Source organism: Balaenoptera acutorostrata, chromosome 4 (genome assembly GCF_949987535.1).
Source record: "Balaenoptera acutorostrata chromosome 4, mBalAcu1.1, whole genome shotgun sequence".
Classification (NCBI taxonomy): Eukaryota; Metazoa; Chordata; class Mammalia; order Artiodactyla; family Balaenopteridae; genus Balaenoptera; species Balaenoptera acutorostrata.
The window spans coordinates 78306450-78329738 of record NC_080067.1 but is presented as its reverse complement, the minus strand read 5'-3'; the positions used below and the strand labels follow the sequence as shown (position 1 = coordinate 78329738).

At 34.6% G+C, this 23289-nt stretch overlaps 1 protein-coding gene across 13 annotated transcripts in view; it reads right to left on the bottom strand.

Moving 5' to 3' along the window:
- DLG1 (discs large MAGUK scaffold protein 1) overlaps window positions 1-23289 on the bottom strand; it is a 288506-nt gene that overhangs the window by 78776 nt on the left and 186441 nt on the right. For all 13 annotated transcript variants that reach the window (XM_057545184.1, XM_057545190.1, XM_057545179.1 and 10 more), the window contains 3 exons: window positions 21219-21339; window positions 16600-16756; window positions 1403-1505 (listed from right to left, as the gene is read on the bottom strand). In XM_057545184.1, coding sequence (XP_057401167.1) covers window positions 1403-1505; window positions 16600-16756; window positions 21219-21339 — 381 coding nt within the window. The remainder of the gene's footprint in view (window positions 1-1402; window positions 1506-16599; window positions 16757-21218; window positions 21340-23289) is intronic.

Here is a 23289-nt window from a genome sequence, read left to right as displayed (position 1 = left end):
GCATTCTCAACATTCCATGCTTTTACTCTTCCCTTCTTTACATGTAGCTTTTGCCAGATCTTAACCTGCTTAAGCAGCCTTTGCCGGTATTTTGTTGTCCAGGTATTATACCTGTCTTCTTAGTTTTGCTTAATGTGAAGTGAAGCTGTATGGGTAGAAATATGTGTTTATTTTTTATTTTCCTTGTTGCTTTTGTGTTTTCTGGGGAGGTCAAGGAGCAGATATTGACTTACCCTTAATCATACCTAAATAGTCTATATTCCTCATAAACATATAAATAAGAGGCTTTCTATAATACTAAGCAAGCACTGATTATAATTTGTTTCCGTATAATATGCCTATTGGGCAAGAATGTGTTGGCCAGAAGATAAAAGCATGTGTAGTCCCACTGGTAGTTTTGTTTCTCACAAAAATTAATGAATTGGCATTCTGACTTCATATATTAATCCCTATTTGCTTGATTAATGTGATTTATTTGGAACTTACCCCTTACATAAATGAATTTATTCTTGTTCAGTTACTGAACCTAGAATGCTGAGGTTTATAAGAAATATTATGAAATAGCAAGCAATGCCCAACATACTACTTTGATCAGGTAAAACACATATTAGGTTTTGTTACAGAAATAAATTCCACTCCAAGAAAAGAATAATACATGTAACAGCTGCTAAATCATAGAATGATTTGCCTGGCTCCTTTAGTCACATCATTCTTTCCCTCTTCACCTTGTTTATGAACATTAACTAGTATGCTATGTATTCTTTTGGGTGTTTAAGCTTTTTAAATTCCACTGAGGTTTTACTGAAGTGGTTATGTTGATGTACGCTAGAATCTTATGTATGTTTAATATGACCTCAAATTTTCCATTATCACCTTCTCCCAGTAGGAACTTGGTAAGGTCAAGTCCATGATACCTCACTATTTAGAAAAATATCATATCTCAAACTTGCATTCTTTCTCTTTAAGTAACAACAAAGGCTATTAGAAACATATCTTAAACCCTGTTATTAATAAATATAACCTAATTCAAAGGTCAGAAAATACTGAGATAACCTAATTTTCTTTGGCAAAATTACTATCTTTGCTTTTCAACCACTGAGTTAGTCAAAGGTATACTTAAAGGTATGTGTTTGGTTAGATGACACATTTAAAAAGATAAACTCCTGAAAACTAATCCAAATAATAGAGAAATATTCAAAGAGTTGGCAGATACAAGTTCCTACATTCTATTAAAAACTCTTTGATCTGGATAGTGAATTAAGTTCAAACTAAACAAATAACAGATTAATAAATCAGACAAAAATATAAAAACAAAGTTAAGCCTGGGAAGTTAAACATTTTTAAGAGGAAGACTTCTTAAAACTGAAATAAAAAATAAATACAGACAACAAGAATTTATTACCTTCAGGTCGATATTGTGCAACAATTGTGACAGCTTGGCCAGCATTTTTTAAAGCAGCTGCTGCCTGCTCATGGCTGGCAGTTCTGAGGTCAACACTGTTTACCTGTAAATCAAACCACATATTAAATTTGAAAGAAAATCATCACACTGATTAGAAATCACAATAGCCTATTCTTTGAGCAGGCATAGATTAAAAAAAAATTACTTGCAATTACTTTATCACTAAAATATTTTCTTGTTCTGATTTACTAAAAATATGTTATACAGTAAAACAAAAATATATTGTATAGTCAATCAAGACAATTTATTCACTTAAAATACTATGTTTACTGTCAAGTGAACAAATCCAAAACATTTTCCCCTAAGTTTTCCAGAAGGTTGTCTATCAATCTCTTGAGAAATGTACCTTAATTTGGCAACTTGAAAAATCAACAAGTGTCATCATTTTGTACATTTCATTTCACTAGTAACTCAGGCAATGAGAGGGAAATTCATTTTGTTTACAGCATCCTTTCAACTCCTGCCACATTTTCACTATTACTCATCTCAGTTTCAATTCTCTTCCTTCCTTTCCCAAACTAAAGCTTCCATTCTTTTGGAGTAACAGGAAAGCAATTACTTTAAGTATTAAAATAGCTCAGATTTCAGAGACTGACATTTAAATACAGTAAATGTTATTAAATGAGCAAGGAGACTTTTTTTGAACACAGGGACCTTCCTTGGGTAAAATAATTAATGAGGTGATCAATCCCACTCCAGAAGAATAGGCAACTTCATTCTTATTTCTGAAAGGCTGCCAGCACCTAGTACACTGCAAGGTACACTATCTTTAGAGATTGAACCTTTTCCACTACAAGAAAAACTTAATAGGACATTAATGTGAGCATTAAACTTAAATGTAACTAACTTTAAATATTTAAGTTGGCTTTTCCCCCTAAGAACCATGAATGAATAAAATACAGCAATGTTTGGGACCTTTACTGAATATTTTTGGAAAGAAGAGCTGTCACACAATTTTAATATGACAGCCTACTTCATTGACAACTAATCTAAAACCTGTTAAAAATGTACATACCAATTTTGGAAAATTTGACTATAGCCCAGTAATTCCTGGGATCATAAAATTTACATAAAAGAACATTTTAAATGTTTAATGTAAAACATTTAAAGACCTGATGTTTTACATTATCTATAAAGGATATTACTATGTAACTAAGTTAAAATGTACAGACACCTGTCGAATGAAAATCAAAAATCCAAAAACCTTAATCTAAACAAGTGTAACATAATGTGGCTTTATTAGAGAATATCTCTAGCTTAATATCTTATTAGAGAATAACTCAACACAATGTATAAATAGTTCTACATTGAACATAAAGAAAATCCTCCTAATTTATAGCAGAAAAAATTAGAGAAGAAATATAAAAGGTAGACAAACTTTCATAGATTATTTTAGAGAAGATCACAATTTTTAATGAATTATTCCTGAGCATTGGATCCCTTTGCTACAGAAAAGATCTGAAAACAACCTACATAGATTCAAAGGAGAATAATTTGTTAAGAAGACTACAAATTAAAAATGTTCCTAAATAACACCAAACATTTTAATGGAATACATTATCAAGGATATTTTAGAAGAAATCCTGGTACTGAGAAACATATCGTGTAAACAGACTTAGGGTCATTTTTTTATGGAGATAAAATTTATATAAAATCCAAACTTTTAAAGTGTACAATTTAGTGTTTTTCAGTACATTCACAAGCATGTGCAACCATCACCATGCTTTAATTCCAAAACGTTTTCATCAGCCCCCACCCCCAAAAAACCCACTACCCATTAGCATTCATTCCCCCCCTTCCCTCTCCCCTTAGACCCTGGCAACCACTATTCTACTTTCTAACTCTAAGGATTTGTCTGTTCTGTACATTTTAAATAAAAGGAATATTACAATATGTGGCTATTTGTGTTTGGCTTCTTCACTTAGCTTGTTTTCATGGTTCATCCTTGTTTTAGCCTGTTTTAGTACTTTGTTACTTATTATGGCTGAATCATATACTCCATTTTATGGATATTCCATATTTTGTTTATCCACTTTGTTAAATTTATTCTTTTTGATACTACTATAAATAAAATTGTTTTCTTAATTTCACTTTCAGGTTGTTCAACTCTGGTATATAGAAACACAACTGTTTCTTGTATAGTGATTCTCTGTCCTGCAAACTTGCTGAGCTTGGTTATTATCTCTGATAGTTTTTTTGGATTTCCTAAGATTTGCTATATATAAGATCATGGCATCTGCAAATAAGAGATAATTTTCCTTCTTCCTTTTTAATCTAGAAAGCTTTTATTTCTTTTTTTTGCCTAACTGCCCAATCTAGAAACTCCAGCACAATGTTGAATAAAAGTGGCATGAGTGGACACCTCTCTGTCTTGTTCCTGATCTCAGAGGGAAAGCTTTCAGTGTTTCAGCATTTAGTGTGACATAAGTTATCAGTTTTTCATAGACATCCTTTATCAGGTTGAGGAAGTTCTCTACTATTCCTAATTTGTTTGGTGCTTTTATGATGCAAGCTGTTGGTTTCTGATAGGAGCTTTTTCTGTTTAGATGGTCATGTGGCTTATATCCTTAACTCTATTAACATGGTGTTTTACTTTGGTTATCCCTGTGTTGAACCAACTATGCATTCCTTGGACAAAGTCCACTTGGTTACCGGGTATAATCCTTTTTTAATGCTGGTGTACAATCTTTTTATGCTACTGAATCCAGATGGTTACTTTGTTGAGGATTTTTACATATAAATTCATAAGGGATATTGTAGTTTTCTTTTCTTGTGATGTCTTTGTTTGGTTTGATATAAGAATAATATTGGCCTTGTAGAATGAGTTGGAAAGTGTTCTTCACACCTATTCCTTTTTTGGGGAAGAGTTTGTGAATGGTGCTAATTCTTCTTTAAACGTTCTATAGATTGCACTAGTGAGGCCATCTGGTCCTGGGTTTTTTCCTTTGTGGGAAGTTTTGTTTATCAATTCAATCTCCTTAATTGTTACAGGTCTACAGTTATAGTTTCCATTTCTTCTTGAGTCAGTTTCAAAAGTTAAGTCTTTCTAGAAATTTATCAACAATTACACAATATGTATAACTATATATCACACATAATCTATATAACACATATATTATAAAATGTCCTTAGATTTTGAGAAACAATTTTTGTCCTAAAGTCTACTTTGTCTGACACTTGTATAGCCATTTTATATGTTTCTTGGTTTCTGTTTGCACAACATATCTTTTCCAACCTTTTACTTTCAACGAAGATTGAATCTAAAGTGTGTCTGTTGTAGAAAGTATATAATTTGATCTTTTTAAATCTACCCTGTCAATATCTGTCTTTTAGTTGGAGTATTTAACCCATTTACCTCCAATGTAATTTAACGAAAAAAAAAAAGATTTATGCCATCCATTTTGCTATTTGTTTTCTTCACACCTTGTCTTTTTTGTTCCTCTATTCCTGCATTACTAACTTCTTTTGTAAAATAGGTATTTTCCACTGTACTATCTTAATACCCTTTAAAAAATTATATATATTTTGAGTTATCTGCTTAGTGGTTTCTCTAGATCATAATTAACATTTTATAACCATTTACTTTGAATTAATACCAACTTAGTTTCAATAGTATATAAAAACTCTGCTCTTATAATTCTGTGCCCTCTATACCCCTTGTGATACTACTGTCATATAAATTACATCTTTACACAGTGTGTGTGTGCCCATCAACACAGATTTAAAATTATTGCTTTATTTAGTTGTTGTTTAAATTATAAAGGAGAAAAAAAAGAGTTACAAACAAAAAATGCACTTGTGCTGTTTTACATTTACCTATATAGTTACTTTTAACAGTTCTCTTTATTTCTTCATATGGATTTGGGCTACTCTCTAATGTCCTTTCTTTTTAGTCTGAGGGATTCTCTTTAGTACTCCTTGTAGGGCAGGTTTATGGTCTATAAGAGAAGTTAAGGAGATTAATAACTTCCTTAGCTTTTGTTTACCTGGGACTCAGATTTGTCCTTCGTTTCTGAAGGATAGTTTGACTGGGTATAGAAACCCTGGACCATGGCTTTTTTCTTTCAGAATTGCCTTCTGGCCTCCATGATTTCTGACAAGAAATCAACTGTTAATCTTACTGAGGATTCCCTGTAATCAGTGATTTCTCTTTGCTTTCAGGATTCTCCCTTTGTCTTTTGATATTTGATTATGATTTATCTGTGGTGTGGATCTCTTCAAGTTTATTCTGCTTGTAGTTCACTGAGCTTCTCAGATGTGTACAATGTTTTTCATTAAATTTGGGAAGTTTTTTGCCATTATTTATTCAAATATTCTTTCTGCCTCTTTCTCTCTCTCTTGTCATTCTGACTTCATTATACATACATTGGTACACTTGATGGTAACCCCACAGGTCTTTGAGCCTCTGACAATTTTTCTTAATTCTTTTTTCTTTCTGTTCTTCAGCCTGGGTAGTCTTAACAGACATATCTTCAAGTTGGTGGATTTTTTTCTTTTGCCAGGTCAAATCTGCTGTTGAACTTGTCTAGAGGATTTTTTTTTTTTATTTTAGTTATTGTACTTTTCAACACCAGAATTTCTGTTTGTTTCTTTTTCATAAAATAAATCTCTTTATTGACATACTCTACTTGGTGTGATATTGTTCCTATACTTTCCTTACATTCTTTAGACATGGTTTCCTTTAGTTCTTAGAATATATTTAAAATATCTGATTTAAAATCTTTGTCTAGTAGTATAGTGTTGGGCTTCCTTACAGACAGTTTCTACTGATTGCTTTTCCCCCTGTGTATATTTTCTTGTTTTGCTGCATGTCTCAATTTTTTGTTGAAAACCAGACATTTAAAATAATATAAAGTAGCAATTCTGGGTATAAGATCTGTCCTCCTACCCAGGGCTTGATATTACTGCTTGTCTGTTATAGTAGTTGTTTGGTGACTTTTCTGAATTCTGTAAGGTTTGTATTCTTTGTTGTATGTGCCAGTGAAGTGTCTGCCTGATTAGCAGAGTGGTCAGTAAATGACTGGACAGAGATTTCATTAAATGTGCGCATGTTGGGTAATGCCTTCAACAATCAGCTAGGCAACTGATAATTCTGCCTTAATCTTCACTTCTTTCTTGCACAGAGTCTCATGGTCAGCCAGAGGTGAGAGTTTAGGGCCTTTTCAGGTCTTTCCTGGGCAGGAACACAGCCCAAGACCATGCATGTGTCCTCCTAGATTCCAAAGTATAAGAGCTTTTCAAAGGTCCTATGGAGAGTTCACTCCCTAGTTTTTCCTTTTAAGTTTTTGATTAGTCTACTGTTTGCCCCAACTGTTACCAATGTCTCAGGCAGCCATAATATGCCTGTAATTGTTTTTGCAATTACCCCAGGGGAAAGGCTTTTGCACTGGTGGAGCTTTGAATCAGGTCAAATACAGAGAACCTTTCAAATAGGATGTTCCAAGAACCCACCAGACAGGTCAAATTATGATAGTTCTTTGGAAAAGAAGCTCTGAACGTTCTACCACCATTTTGCTCTCTCTAGTAGCTGTTGGGCCACTGGTTCTCACTGAAAAGGTGGGCTATTTTTCAAGGCTAATGTGGTGATAGAGAGCCAGGGATGGGACTTAAGCAAATTAAAATTCCACAAAGCTCATTCTTACAGAGATTCAGCAATTTTTTTTTTTGAGTAAACACTTCCTGAATGGCTGTCAGTCTTTGGTTAATTTCCAGAGTTCTGAAAAAGGTTATTCTAAAAACAATTTTGGCCACTTTTCTCACTGTTTTTATGAAGGAGAGAATTTCTGTTGAAGTCTCTTGGGTCACTTTCCATGTTTCTAAATTTTCAGGGAACATCAACTATATACTGCCCTATGCTTGGCATCACTGGAAATAACAGTAATATTTCCATTTATACCATAGTGAAAAATGTACTGTTCAACATCTGTACAATAATAAATCTTGATTTCAAAAGCTTCTTTCTTCAACAAAATTAAATATATCAAAGGGAATATTTTATAAAAATTATTATTTATTTCCTTGCCTTCCCAAATATTTATGCTTTTCTCAGTAATGTGGGTTATCATTAAGAACATCAATAACAGGGATGTCTTTAGAACAGTGGTTCACAAGGTTTGGTCCCAGGAGCAGCAACATCAGTATCTCATGGAAACTTGTAAGAAATATAAATTTTCAGATCCTATCCAAGTCATACTGAATCAGAAACTTTGGGGATGGAATCTAGGAATCTGTTTTTTAATAAGGCCTTGAGGTTATCCTGATACAAGCTGAAGACTGAAAATAGCTAAATTTTGTGTAAAGAGGTACTTAAATAAGTGTTTCTGGGTTTTATTTTAGTTTTGAATATCTTTTCTCATGTTTTTCTCTTGTTCCTAAGGTCTTTCCTATTGCTTCTCAGGGTATTTCCCTAGGGTATTTCCCTAGAGCAGCTTAGTAACCATTAAAATATTTAAGACTATGGATGCATACTGCCAAACAGAAGGCTGAATTTAATTTACAGTAACATTAGGGCAAGCAACTGGTGGGGAGGGTCTGGGACTTTCAGTTTTAAAACTTAGCCTAAAGGGGTTTCCAGACATGGGGCTTTCAGTGCTAAAACTGGGAAAGTTCTGGGTGAACCACGTTGTGTTCGTCAGACTAACATATTCTAGCAGTGTGACAGTAACCCACATAAAGAGGTCCCACATGGACAATTTAAAAAACATATATTTTTGTTTTGAGTTTTTCACACATACCTCTAAGCCAACTGAGAATTTATTTTGACACAAGGTGTGAAGTGAGGCTCTAAGCTAATTTTATTCCGCTAAGCAACTAGCTAATTTCGCCATTTATTTTTAAAAAATTCATTCCTTATCACTAATTTGCCCTTATACTGTAAATTATTTTTAAAACTTAAATTACAGTATAACTTAACAAGCAATAAAATGTACAAATTTAAACAGTTCAGTTGGAAGGATTTTTGACAACTGTATATGCCCATGAAACTACAACCCCAAACATACCTTTTCCATCAACCAACCCAGAAATCTCCATTATGCCTCTTTATAATAGGACAATTAGCAGCAACCACATTCTGACTTATCAATACAAATTAGTGTTGCCTGCACATGATTACAATAAGAATCATACAGTACGTGTTTTTGTGGTGTGTTCTGTTTTACTCAACACGATGTTTTTTAGTATCATCCATGCTGTTTGAGTTTTATTATGGATAGGCTATTATGAACATTCCTGTTATAGTGTAAACATAAGATTTCTTGGATAAAATCTGGGTGATAAGGTTAGGTGTATGTATAATTTCTTTAAAACTTCCCCAAAAGTTCTCGTAGTGGTTGTGTAGTTTTACATGCCGACCAGTAATGAATAAGAGTTATAACTGCTCCACATCCTCTCTAATGTTTGTCATCATTATTTTTTCTTTAGCCATTCAACTGGATAGGATATAGTATTTCACTATGGTTTTAAAAATGTTTTTACTTAGGCATAATTTACATTCAATAGAGTAATCGTTTTTAGTTTACAGGTAAGAGTGTTGACAACTGTGTATGCTGTAGAGCCACTGCCACAATCAAGATGTAAAAAGGTGATATTGCTCCCACCAAAATTCCTCTAACCCTGTTTTGTTTATTCATTGTGTTTTTTGCATTGCCCTAATGCCTAATGTTAAGTAAATTTTCATGTGTTTATAAGCCACTGATACACCTTGTTTTGTGAAATATCTGTTTAAGTCTTTTGCTCATTTATTTATTTATTAGTATTATTATTTTGGCTGCGTTGGGTCTTCATTGCTGCATGCGGGCTTTCTCTAGTTGCAGTGAGTAGGGGTTACTCTTCGTTGCGGTGCGTGGTCTTCTTATTGCGATGGCTTCTCTTGTTGCAGAGCACAGGCTCCAGCTGTGTGGGCTTCAGCAGTTGCAGCACGCGGGCTCAGTAGTTGCGATACGCGGGCCCTAGAGGGCACGGGCTTCATAGTTGCGGTGTGTGGGCTCTAGGGCACGTGGGCTTCAGCAGTTGTGGCGCACAGGCTCAGTAGTTGTGGCTCACAGGCTACAGAGCACAGGATCAGTAGTTGTGGTGCATGGGCTTAGTTGCTTTGCGGCATGTGGGATCTTCCCGGACCAGGGATTGAACCCGTGTCCCCTGCATTGGCAGGTGGATTCTTAACCAGTGCGCCACAAGGAAATTCTCATTTTTATAAATTTATTTATTTGTTTATTTATGGCATTGAGTCTTCATTGCTGTGCACGGGCTTTCTCTAGCTGCAGCGAGTGGGGGCTACTCTTTGTTGTGGTGCACAGGCTTCTCATTGAGGTGGCTTCTCTTGCTGTGGAGCATGGGCTCTAGGGTGCGGGGTTCAGTAGTTGTGGCACGTGGGCCCAGCAGTTGTGGCTTGTGGGCTCTAGAGCACAGGCTCAGTAGTTGTGGCACATGGGCTTAGTTGCTCCTCGGCATGTGGGATCTTCCCGGACCAGGGCTCGAACCCGTGTCCCCGGCATTGGCAGGCGGATTCTTAACCACTGCACCACCAGGGAAATCTCCCCTCATTTTTAAATTGAGTTACTCATCTTTCACTGCTGCTTTGTGGGAGATGTTTATATATTCTGGAAATAAGTTTTTTGTGAGATATATTGTACTGAGAATATTTTTTCCCATTGTATATAGCTTGCCTATTTGGTTTCCTAATGGCACATTTTTTTACATTTTTTTATGGTTAGTGTTTAACATATCTTGTCCAAGAAACTGTCATCTACCTCAGGGTTGCAAAGATATCCTTTTATGTTTTCTTCCAGGAGGATTATGGTTCTGGGCTTCACATTCAGATTTATAAGATTTATAATCTTCTAGAGTTAATTTTTATATCTGGAGCAAGACTGAGTTGAAATTTGTATTTTTCCATAAAGATATCCAGCTGTTTCAGCATCATTTATTAAAAAGACTTTCCTTTCACCACTGGACTGACTTGGTCCCTTGGTACCACTTAAGAAATCTTTGACTAATCCAAGTTCACTAAGATTTTCTTGTATGTTTTTTTCTAGAAGTTTAGTTCTACAATGCATTTCAAGTTAATTTTTATAGATGATGAGTGGTAAGGCTAAAGCTATTTTCTTCTTTTCTCTACTTATTCTACCAGTTATAGAAGACGGTGTTTAAATCCCCAACTCTGTAGATTTGTCCATTTCTCCCTTTAGTTCTGGGAATTTTTGCTTTATGTGCTTTGAAATGATTACTAGGTACATGCACAATGAGGGCTGTTATGTCTTCTTGAAGAAATGATGCTTTCATTATTATAAAATCTCTCAGTAATAACACCATTTGCCTTGAAGCCTATTTTGTCTCATATGAATATAGTCACACCATCTTTCATATGTTGTTTATATAGCATAATTTCTTCCACTCTTTTACTTACAACATATGCATCTTTATATTTAAAGTGAATTTCTGATAAAGGGTCTATATTTGGGTCTTGTTTTTTTGGAACCAAGCTGACAATTTCTGCATCTTAATTAAAGTGCTAACTATAATGTAGATATTAATATAGTTGCATTTTAACCTCACACCTTGGCACTGCTTTTTTCTACCTTGTCTTTTCTTCCTTTCCTACCTTTGTTTGGAAGAAGCATGTATTTTTTCATATTTCATTTTATTTCCTGTATTGACTTACAAAAACTATACCCTTTTGGAGTATTTTTAGTGTTTCCTCTAGAGATTATAACATGCAAGTATAAATTATCACAGGCTACTTTCAATTAATTTTATACCACTTCTCAAACTGTATAAGAACCATCCTCCCCCTTTCTATTTGTGCTTTGGTGGCCTTATATCTTACTTCTACATATGCCATAACTCACACAATACGATGCAGTTATTTTGTTTTAAAGAGCCAATCATCTTATAATGAAACATGTAAAATTATTTTCTAAAAATGTACCTTTTATACTTATCCAGGTATTTACCCCTTCTGTTATTCTTATTTCCTGTCTGCAGATTTAGGTTCCATCTGATATAATTTCTCTTTAACCAGAACAATTTCTTCTAGTATTCCTTGTAGGTCTGTCAAGAACAAATTCTCTAAGATACTGTCTGTTTGAAAATGTCTTTATTTCAACTTCATTTCTGATGACTAATTTCAGGAGATATAGGATTCTAGGTTGAAGGTTTTTTCTTTCACCACTTTAAAGATACTGTTCCATTCCTTTATGTCCTCTAATATTTCCAGTGAGAATCCAGCTGTCATTTGTACTGTTCCTATATATGTAACGTGTTTCTATGTTTACTTTTAACATGTGCTCTTTAGCATAGCTTTCTAGCACTTTACAATGTATCTAGGTCTGGTTTCCTTTGCATGTATTCTGCCTCGGCTTTGCTGTGCTTCACAGATCTGTGGGTTGATATCTTTCATCAGTTTTTGAAAGTTCTTTGCCATTATGTCTTCAAAGATTCTGTCTCCTCTTTATTGTCTGACATCTCCTCTTTATTTCCATAGACCTTGGATGCTCTGGTCTACTTTTTTTCCCTGATTTTCCCCCCACCCCTCCTGATTTACGTTTCAGTTTGGAAACTTTCTTTGACCTATGTTCAAGTTCACTGATTCTTCCCTCTTCAGATTCCAGTGTGCTGTTATGCCTTTCAGACAAAATTTTCACTTGTGATAGTTAAAAGAAAAATTTCTAGCAATTCCATGTGACTCATTTTTCATATGTTCTATATCTTTGCTGAAATTCTCCCATCTTATCATCCATATTGTCTACCTTTACTCCTATATCCTTTAGTATTTTTATCATCATCATTTTATCTTATTTTAAAATACCTGTTTGATAAATCCAACATCTGAGCTTTTTCTCAAGTTACTTATATTGACTGTTTTCTGTCTTGACAACCAGCTTTTCTTTCTTTTTTGCATGTTTTGTAGTTTTTAATTATAAAGTAGACACTATGGATAAAATAACAGTAGAGGTTGAAATAAAAAATAAATAATATTTAATTCCAGAATTGGGAATAACCCTTGTGCCAGGCCACTAGAGTGGGGCAGCTCTATCTGTATGATCTATAGTTGAGCTGCTACTGGATTTTGTTGTAGCTTTAAGTTTAGTTTCAACTGTTTTGAGAGCAGAATTAAGACTTTTCTTTCTGAGGCGCTTAGGCTATGAACACTGGTAAAATTCCCTTTACTGGTGTAAAGATCTCATCTCATTACACACACACACACACATAAACATACACCTTTATAACCCTGCTGCCAGCTTCTGAGGTTGCTGGTAAGTTTTCTTTGCTCTCTAGACCTGTCCCAGGCTTGCTGTTTCTTGGAGGTATCTCTGTCCACACTGCCTCAGAGGGCTTTTTCTCAGCTTTCTTGCCCCACTCTCATCCCTGAGCAGCTCAAAGTACAGAGTTGCTGACATTAGTTTTCACAGATCTTCTGCTCAAGGTCCCCTATTTACTGGCAGGTGCCTTGTATTTTGGGATGCTCTGTATGACTCAGTAATAATTTTTTCTTAATTCCCTATTGTTTCACAACCTTTGGTTTATAAGCTCTGAGGTCTTGGTGAAGACCCATGGAAAGGAGTTGGCAGGTAGGTACAGACTTGCTCTGCGGCTTCCCAGAATTTTTTATCAGTTTCACCAGTCCACTGAGGCCATTACATGTTGGGGTAAAGTTTGGCTGGTTCCTCGCTATCCCCATCTAACCCTTCTCTTTCTCCCACCACTCTTCCAAGGAGCAGCTGCCATGGGTGTCTTCTCTTCTATGTAGGGCTAGTTACTATCTGGAAGTTACTCTACTTATGTCACTTTGAATCCTCAGTTCTCTGATGAGTTTAGTTTTTCTAAACTTATCCAGATGGTTTTGGTTGTTATGGTAAGAGTGATGGTCTCTTAAGGCCCTCAACATTCTAACACTGTAACTAAGGTGTATTTCTGCTTTACAAATCTGTTCAACAATCACTATTTTTGGGTAGTACTATGCTATTTTAGTTGCTATAGCCTAAAGTATATGGGTACGATTTCCATTTACTTGCATTGCATATTATTAATTTCCTTTATTTTCTAAAATTGTAGGACTATAATCCTTAACAAAGTACCATAGCCTATTTGAAGACTCAAACTCCCAAGATTTTCATTCAAATATCAGTTAGTTATACCAATATCTCAGAACAGCTAAAACAAGAAAGAGCTCTACTTCTTTTGTAAATGATTAGCCACCTTCTTTCTGTCTTGGACTCAGTCTATCTTGAATTATAAAGGATCCTCAAAAAGACAGGCTGCAGGAATATGATGATATGTGTAAGTATGTGCAGGGAAGGATCAGGCGGGGCAAGAGGGACTGCAATCTGAAAACTGCAATAAAAGATCCAATTTTTGGAATGCTTTTCCTATCATGTTCCAGCCACATATATCTTCAGTTTGAAGAGTACTTTCTGATTTTCTTTACTTTATATTGAAAAAATGATTTAAAATAGTTATCAATACTGAATAGCATTGCTGACCCAGGATATAGGTTTTATCCCTATATCTCAGATCCTAAAATTTCAGAAAGTGTCACTTAAATTTTTAATTAAAAACAAAACGACGTAGCATAATGTAGTGGTTAAGGTAAATCCTGGCTATACCACTTACTAGGTTTTATTAGCTACTATGAGCAAATCAACCTCTAAACTTCAGTTTCCTCAATGGAAAAATGGTGATAAGAATAATGCCCCCAAGTCTACCACAATCGACTTAAGATATTTTTCAAAGAATACCACTCCCCAATTCAGGCAGCACTGAATACCCACATGTGAAGTACATAAAGTACTACTGACATTAAGTTCACAATGAAAAATTTAGAACATAGGAAAACAATGTACTGTAAGTCACCATAAAGTAACATGTATTAGATACCTACAAACTTCAGAAAACAGAACTATTATTTACAGAATACAGGCTTATCTCATTTTACTGTGCTTCACGTTATTGTACTTCGCAGGTATTGCATTTTTTACAAATTGAAGGTTTGTGGCAACCCTGCTTTGAGCAAGTCTATTGGTACCATTTTTCCAACAGCATTTGCTCACTTCATGTCTCTGTCACATTTTAATAATTCTTGCAATATTTCAAACTCTCCAGCAGCAAAAAGATTATGACTTTCTGTAGACTCAGATGATGGCTAGCATTTTTTACCAATAAAGCATTTTTTAAATTAAGGTATGGACATTGTTTTTTAAGATATAATGTTAATCTAATAGACTACAATATAGTATAATTATAAGTGTTACATGTACTGGGAAACCAAAATATTTGTTTGACTTGCTTTATTGTAATATCTGCTTTTTGGTGGTGGTCTTGAACTGAACCTGCAATGTCTTCGAGGTATGCCTGTATAAGATAAATAGGTTTAAAAGAAAAACCTAAAAGAACATAAGAAACTTTAATCAAGACTCCCCCAAAACCATCAAGGAAGATTTGAAAAAGAATTAGAAAGAACTTCTAGAAAGAAAATGGTACTTTGAAATGAAAAAGTTAGTTTTAGCCTAAAGAGCAGATTAGACACAGATGAAGAAAATTTATGAGATAGAAAACAGATCTGACTGAAATTAAGTACAAGGAGATATTGTTGATAAATATGAAATTGGGATTAAAAGACATGGAGAACAGAATGGTAATGTCCTCTCATAGGAGTTCAAGAAGGATAGAAACACACAATGTGGGAAAGGCAAAATTTAAAAAGATAATGGCTAAGATTCCAGAATTGATGAGACAGGACTCCTCTGATTCAGCAAGCATAACTAATTCCAGATAGAATAAATAAAATGCTAGACACAGACACATTTTAGTAAAACTGCAGTGTACCAAAGACTAAGAGACTTAAGAGCAATCAGTGAAAAAAAGAAATCACCTACAAACAACAAAGAGTAATCTTTTTTGTTAAACAGCAACAAAAGAAGACAGAGAGTATAAAGTAATATGTTCATAGTATTGAGAGACAACACTTGTCAACATAGAGTTCTAGACTAAATTTACAAGTGAGGGTAAATTAAAAACAGTTCCAGGTAAACGCTAAGAGTATTTACCAACAAGAAATCACTGCTGAAAGAACAATCTAAGAGCTCCCACTAAGGTGCATTTGGATATTTGAGGGACATTTTTGCTTTCTGAAATAACTAAGGACTTCTACTAGCATGAGGATGGGAGCTAGAAAAGCTAAATTTTCTACAATGATCAAGATAGTCCTATACTGCGAATCCAGTCCCAACGCTGTTAGTGACTTGCTGAGAAACACATAAGAAAGAAGTGAGATACAAGAAAGGATGATGAACAAAAAATTGTAGAACACTTGGATTAGCTGTTAAAAAACAAAAAGAAAAATGACTAAGTTTGAGGGATATAAAAATGAAACAGAAGTAAAATACTAGAAACAGCCCCATTATAATTAAGGTTTCTCAAAATCTGAGTCATTCAGGAGAACAGCTGAATAACTGATAAAGTCTAAAATTGTATGAGTAATATCCACATAAGCACAGACACAAACTGAAAGTGAAAAATGGAGAAAAGATGAGGCAAATATCAAGCAAAAAAGTCAGCATAGCCACAGTAATATCAGGCATTATAGCTTCTAGGGTAAAAACCATTATTACAAGTAAAGAGGATCATTACCTAATGGTAAAAAATTTCAACTCACCAGGAAGGAATGCTGATTCTAAACTTAGATGCACCTAGTAACATAGTTTCAAAGATATAAGGAAAAAAATTGCTGCCAGGACAAACTGTTAAACCCACCATTCAGATAAACTTAAAAAGTCTCCTTTAATAACAGATAAGGCGATAACAGATTGAAGTATAAAGAAGATATGAACTATGCAAGTAACAAGGATGAGTTAACAGACATACAGAAAACCTTGCAGTCAACAAATAGAGAATACATACTTTCTTCAAGCACATTCATAAAGACTGACCTCTTATAAGTAAGTCAAATACCAAAAGAAAATCTATCATACAGAACATGTTCCCGGTCAACACTGTAATTCTACAATTAAGTTGTAAAATGTTAGAAGACGATAGCCAAAATATCTCCCATAACTTTAGAATATAAAAAACAAAATGTTTAATAATTAACAGGTCATAGTTAAAATAATAAAAACATTATTTTGATTAACATATCCTACCGATATAATACGATCTCCTTTCCTGAGCTCTCCACTAAGATCAGCAGGTCCGCCAGCCAAAATAAAGGAAATAAATATTCCTTCTCCATCTTCACCTCCTACAATGTTGAAACCAAGGCCTGTTGAACCACGATGAAGAACAACCTTTCTAGGTTCCCTGAAAATTAAAAAAATATTGAATACCTTAAAACATATAGAGAACTCGACTTTCTATCAATGAGAATTCCCTACTGATAAATCATATTTCCATATTATAAAAAAAGTCAGATGAAATTTAAAAGTTTTCTAAACTCTGGGGTAAAGAGATTCTTTCTAAGCCTAGAAATTAAAAGGAAAAATCCTAATTTTATATAGAAGCTAAAAATCCTTGTTAACAAAGAAAAATAAAACTAAATAAAAGGGAGAAAACAATGTGGAAATTAAAAAATAATGATATAAAGAGCCTACTCAAAAAATAATACTCATGAAAAGCTGATGTTGCACACACTTTACTGCCTAAGAAGCAGTCACTGTCTCTACTTCTTACATGTTGTAAAAGGCAGATATCCCTTTGTCTTGGAGAAGGTAGGCCCCCTTTCTACTCTCAAACGGATGAATCATGAATAACCTATGCCAGTCACTCCAATTTCACTCCCGTTTGCTAAGGTGAGGCTATGACCCTATTCTGGCCTCTAAGAAATAACAGGAAATTTTACTGTCACTTCCCAAAGAAAGACTCTAACAAGGACAAAGCATATTCTGTCCCCATACAAAGCGTATTTGTTCCCCTCCTTATTCCAAATCACTCCCACACAAAAGAATGAACTATAAAATCCTGTTACTGGTTTGGACATATTACAATCATGAAGATAACCAGCAGAATCCCAGAGATACCATGGACCTAGTTTTGCTACACAAATGTTAAAATTGCCCATCTCTAGACTTTCTATATAAAGTAATTAAATATCTTTATTTCTTAAGTCACGTCCCTCCAATTCATCTACCTATCTCTGCTTTTCATCCATTCTAAGATGCATCTCTTTTGTTCCCTCCAACTCCCAATTTAAAATCTCTGAAATCAGAATACATCTTACCACTAATAACGTTTCACATTTGCTGCCACTTATACATAATTGTGTGAAAACCATTTACATCTTCCGGTAAGACCATGAAAATTCCAAGAGCTGACTGTTTTAGATATGATGAATCACAGAATATCATTTGAGATTAGAATGTATCATATTTGGTAAATATTTTAAAAATTTAATCTGCTTTTTCTAAAACACTGCAGAAAGCTTTTGGTAACAAACGGCTTAACAGAAGTAAATATTTCTAAAAACTGAATTTTAGGGATCCTTCCATATAATGTGGAATTAATCTTCTTAAATATTTGTCTGCTCAAAACTTAAAGCAGTGTTTTCTAGTCATACATAGGTATTCATCGTTAATCAGCTTTGTCAGTTCACTTACAGGATTAACAAAATTATACTGAATATTTTCGTGTCAAAAATAGCAAAATTCAACAATATGTTGTTTAGGAAATATATACATAAACACCTATGTGAAAGAAAAAAGGGAATAATAAATCCAAAATTCAGGAAAGGAGTTAACTTGGTGGGGCAATGTAGGAGAAGCAGGGTAGGATCAGGGGCACAAGACAGGTTTCACTATACTGGTCTTATTTCCTTGTTAGATTGTGGACTCATGGTTTAGGGTTCCTATAACACATGAAAACATATGTATGAATTATAATTTTGCATTAGCAAATAATAATTAAAAAATACCCTGCTGAAATCCAATAGTATTTCCAGAGGAAAATTAATTGATTTTTCAAATAACATAAACACTTGAAGAGATGCTCAACATCATTAGGCACTAGGGAAATGCATCAACATCACAATGAGATACGTCTCATCTACAACAATGGCTATAAAACAAAACAAAAGAGAAAAAACAAATGTTGCTGAAGATGTGGAGAAACTGGAATCCTCATATATTGATGGTGGGAATGTAAAATGGGATGGCTGCTACAGAAAACAGTTAGGTGGTTCCTCATGAACCTAAACATAGTTACCATATGACCCAGTAATTCCACTTCTAGGTATGTATCTAAAGGAACTAAAAGCAGGTATGCAAGCAGCTATGTGCATGCCAGTGTTTATCCCAGCATTATCCACAATACCCAAAAGGTGGAAACAACCCAAGTGTTCATCAACAGATGAATGGATAAACAAAATGTGGTACATACATATAATGAAATGTTATTCAGTCATAACCAGAAATGAAGTTCTGATACATGCTACAACATGTATGAATCTTGAAAACATCATTATGCTAAGTGAAAGAAGCCAGATACAAAAGGTTATTATAAGATTCCACTACATGAACAATTTAGAATATGCAAATTCAGAGAGACAAAATGTAGATTAGAAGTTACCAGGAGGGCTTCCCTGGTGGCGCAGTGGTTGAGAATCTGCCTGCCAATGCAGGGGACACGGGTTCGAGCCCTGGTCTGGGAAGATCCCACATGCCGCGGAGCAACTAGGCCCGTGAGCCACAACTACTGAGCCGGCGGGTCTGGAGCTTGTGCTCCGCAACAAGAGAGGCCACGACAGTGAGAGGCCCGCGCACCGCGATGAAGAGTGGCCCCCGCTTGCCACAACTAGAGAAAGCCCTCGCATAGGAACGAAGACCCAACACAGCCAAAAAGAAAGAAAGAAAGAAAGAAAGAAGCTTTCATTAAAAAAAAAAAAAAAAAAAAAAGAAGTTACCAGGAGCTGGGAGAACAGGGAAATGTGGAATTACTGCATAACAGTTATAGAGTTTGTCTGAGGTGATGAAAAGGGTTTCTTTTCTTTTTTTTTGCTGCGCCATGCGGTATGTGGGATCGTAGTTCCCTGACCAGGGATCAAACCCTCGCCCCCTGCATTGGAAGCATGGAGTCTTTTTTTTTTTTTTTAAACATCTTTATTGGAGTATAATTGCTTTATAATGGTGTGTTAGTTTCTGCTTTATAACAAAGTGAATCAGCTACACATATACATATATTCCCATATCTCCTCCCTCTTGCGTCTCCCTCCCACCCTCCCAGGTGGTCACAAAGCACCTAGCTGATCTCCCTGTGCTGTGCAGCTGGGAAGCATGGAGTCTTAATCACTGGATCACCAGAGAAGTCCTGAACAGCGTTTGGAAAAAGATAGTGGTGTTGGTCATAAACATCGTGAATGCAATTAATGCCACTGAATCGCAATTTGAAAATGGTTACAATAGCAAATTTTATGTTATATATATTTTACCACAATTTAAAAAATTTATAATGTAATATACTAAAAATTACTGTGTTGTACATTTTAAATGGTAAACTGTATGGTTTGTAAATCATATCTCAATAAAGCTTTTAAAAAATGAACTTTAGAATTATTAACTGTATGTTGGGATTTCTTTTATTTTCTCTTTTTATTGGTAATGTGATATAATCTCTGAAAAATTGTTTAGGGTTAAATTGTGGAGAACTTCTAATATGAAGTAAAGATATCTGTACTTCATTATCTGGGCAAAGGAGTATAATGATCAAAAGGGAGTGATAAAACACTCACCATTTAGGAAGACATATTCAATAATCAACTGCCTGATTTTTATAGAAGAATACAGAAAACAGGTAGGCCTGTTGTGTAATACTACAGAGTCCAACAAATACTCTAGACAAGAGATATGTAGCGAAAAAAGATGGGGAATAGCAATCAAGATGCTAATATGACATATTTTTAATTTGAAAAATATGCTGATTAAAGACTAGATAAGCCATTAACTACTTCCTCTTTACTTCTATAAATAAGCAGTATTAGAAAATAACAGCAACAATAAAATGACCATGATAGGTCAGTATACTAGCACAGCCTAAAGATGAACAGCCTTGAAAATTCACACCACAAACATATAATCACAAACACTATTCTTTCCGGTAATTTTCATCCTAAAACAATTACTGAGCACCTATTAAATTAAGTTCTCAATATTGCTAACTCCTGAAGAAGAGGATAAAGACAAACACCCCTATCTGACATTTAAGAGATCACTGCTTAGAGTCAGGAGTCTGACAAATAAAGAATAATTATGATTATAAAGGTTCAAAAATAATAATGCCAACAATAATATAATTAATAAAAACATAAAATGACATGAATTGGCATACAGTTAACATTAAATGCTATAATATGAAATACTTCTACAAAAGCTATAAAGCAAACTGTTCAAACATAATATCATATTACTATGTTAAATAATGTGAAAAAGATCTAAAATATTTTTTCACTTTTTTTCCCACTTAGATAAGAGTTTTTTGGGGAATAAAAAGACAGTTAATCTAAAAAACTGTTAGTGAGTAACGTTAGTAATGTTAGATGGAAGTAAATTTTAGGTGTCAGAATAAATAGCAACATTAAAAAAAAGCAGTGATTTATTTGTAATATATTTTTACACTTATGGCCCTTCAATGAACCTTCCAATAAAAAAAAATAAGGTTTAAGTTCATTATCTGTTAATAAAATTAGTCCTGAAAATTGTGATTATCTTAGTTGGCTAATTATAACTCCATCTAATAGTTGGCTTTATGTAAGAAGGATGACTATTCAGTTCGTTACCTTGTAATTTCATCATCTCCAAGCACTGCTTTCGAAACAGGTGAATATCTGGCTGGTGATGCTGGTGTCTGGCCCAAGTAGGAAGATGTGCTAACATGGTTATCAACAGGCTGAGAAGAAGCTTCAAAATAAAGTAAGTAAAAAAACACTTGAAAAAGGAAACATACCATTCAGTACCACATTTGTGGATTATCAGTTTCAAAGTTAATTAATGTATAATTCATATTCGCTCATTTATATAATAGAATTTGGTAGAGAAAATTTATTTATTAGGTAAAAAAAGTAGAGAAGTTCAAGTTTCCAGGTAAGAACTAGTTTAGAAATTCAGATCAGTAAAGCAAACTTATTCCATTTGGTTTCTCTGAGAAAACAGAACTAAAAAGGAGTTTAGTTTTACAGTAACTGGAGTTACAGTAACTGATTTGCACAATGAAATCCAGGAAAGATTATTCAAAAGACTGTCATAGGAAAGACTGAACCAAATCAGTCTTAAGTACAATAACTTTATTTTTCTAAGAAGTTATTTTGCAGATTAATGTTTTTAGAAAGTATATATGGCTGACCCCTGAACAACATGGGGGTTAGAAGCACCGACCCTCCAAAAAATTGAAAATGCACATATAACTTTATAGTTGGGCCTCCATATCCATGGTTCTGCATCCACAGATTCGGCTAACTGCAGATCTTTAGTACGTGCTGAAAAAATCCACATATAAGTGGACCCACATAGCTCAAACCCATGTTGTTCAATGATCAACTGTATACTCAAAATCTGATTGTGAATAACGAAAACCAAAAGCTTAAAAATAGGTGCAAAAAGACTATGCTTGACAAAGTTTTAGAATAAATTGAGGGACTTCTGGTTTCCAGCTTGGCATATAAGAAGCTTTGAGTCATTACTCTGTCCTAACAACAACTAAAAAGGTGAACAAACTGAAAAATCAACAACCCTTCTTAGATGCTTAAAATAGAGGTCATAGGGCAAAACACTGTCCCCAAATTAAGGAGACTGATAGGTGAATACAGAAAATCATAACTTACTAGAGCAGAAATCTCTGTGGTAACAAGTGCTGGGGTAGAGTAACCTGAACTGTAATTAACAAATTGTTGGGGGCTCAGTGTGGACGACTTTGGGAGTCAAAAACTCCAGGGGGACCCCATCATCAGGGATCCCACATTTTTGTGAGTTTTACCTCCTAGAACTCTACAGGTTCTCACAGTGAATACTGGAGAAAAATTCTGTCATGCTTCTGGCAGGAGGAGGGGAAAAGGAACCATTTTGAAATATATTAAGAGCATCTTGTTCTTCTTAACCGTCTGTCCTCAGAAGAAACTATTTAACCAGAGCCTCACCTGCTGGGGTTTTGTCAGAGCCCAACGGAGCTGGGGGAAGGGAAATAACCAAATCTAGCCAATTCTAGCCATCCTGTCCTAAGGGAGCAGAACAGGGGAGAATACTGAGAAGCACTGTGAAGAGCACTGCAGAGGCACAAGGTCACTAAGAGACTGAGACTTAATCACAGGCCTATTCAACACTTTTCCACTCCAACACCTTATCACCATATTACTAAAGGCCTATTTACAGCAGTTCCTTTTATCCAGTACATCATGCCTGGCTATCAAGAAAAAATTACAAGACATACAAAAGGCAAAAACACAGTTTGAAGAGACAGAGCAAGCATAAGAGCCAGACTCATATATGGCAGTGATATTGGAATTATCAGACCAGGAATTTGAAACAATAATGATTAATGTGCTAATGGCTCTAATGGATAAAGAACACAGTATGCAAGAACAGATGGGCAATACAAGTGGAGAGATGAAAACTCTAAGAAAGAAAAAAAAAATACTAGAGATCAAAAACTCTGTAACAGAAATGAAGAATGTCTTTGATAAGCTACTAGTAGTCTGGACATGGTTGAGGAAAGAATCTGAGCTTGAGGATATCTCAATGGCAACCTCTAAAACTGAAAAGCAAAGAGAAAAAATGGCTGGGGGGAAAAAACCAGAACAGAATATCCAAGAACAGTGGTAGAACTACAAAAGGTGTAACATATATGTAATGGGAATA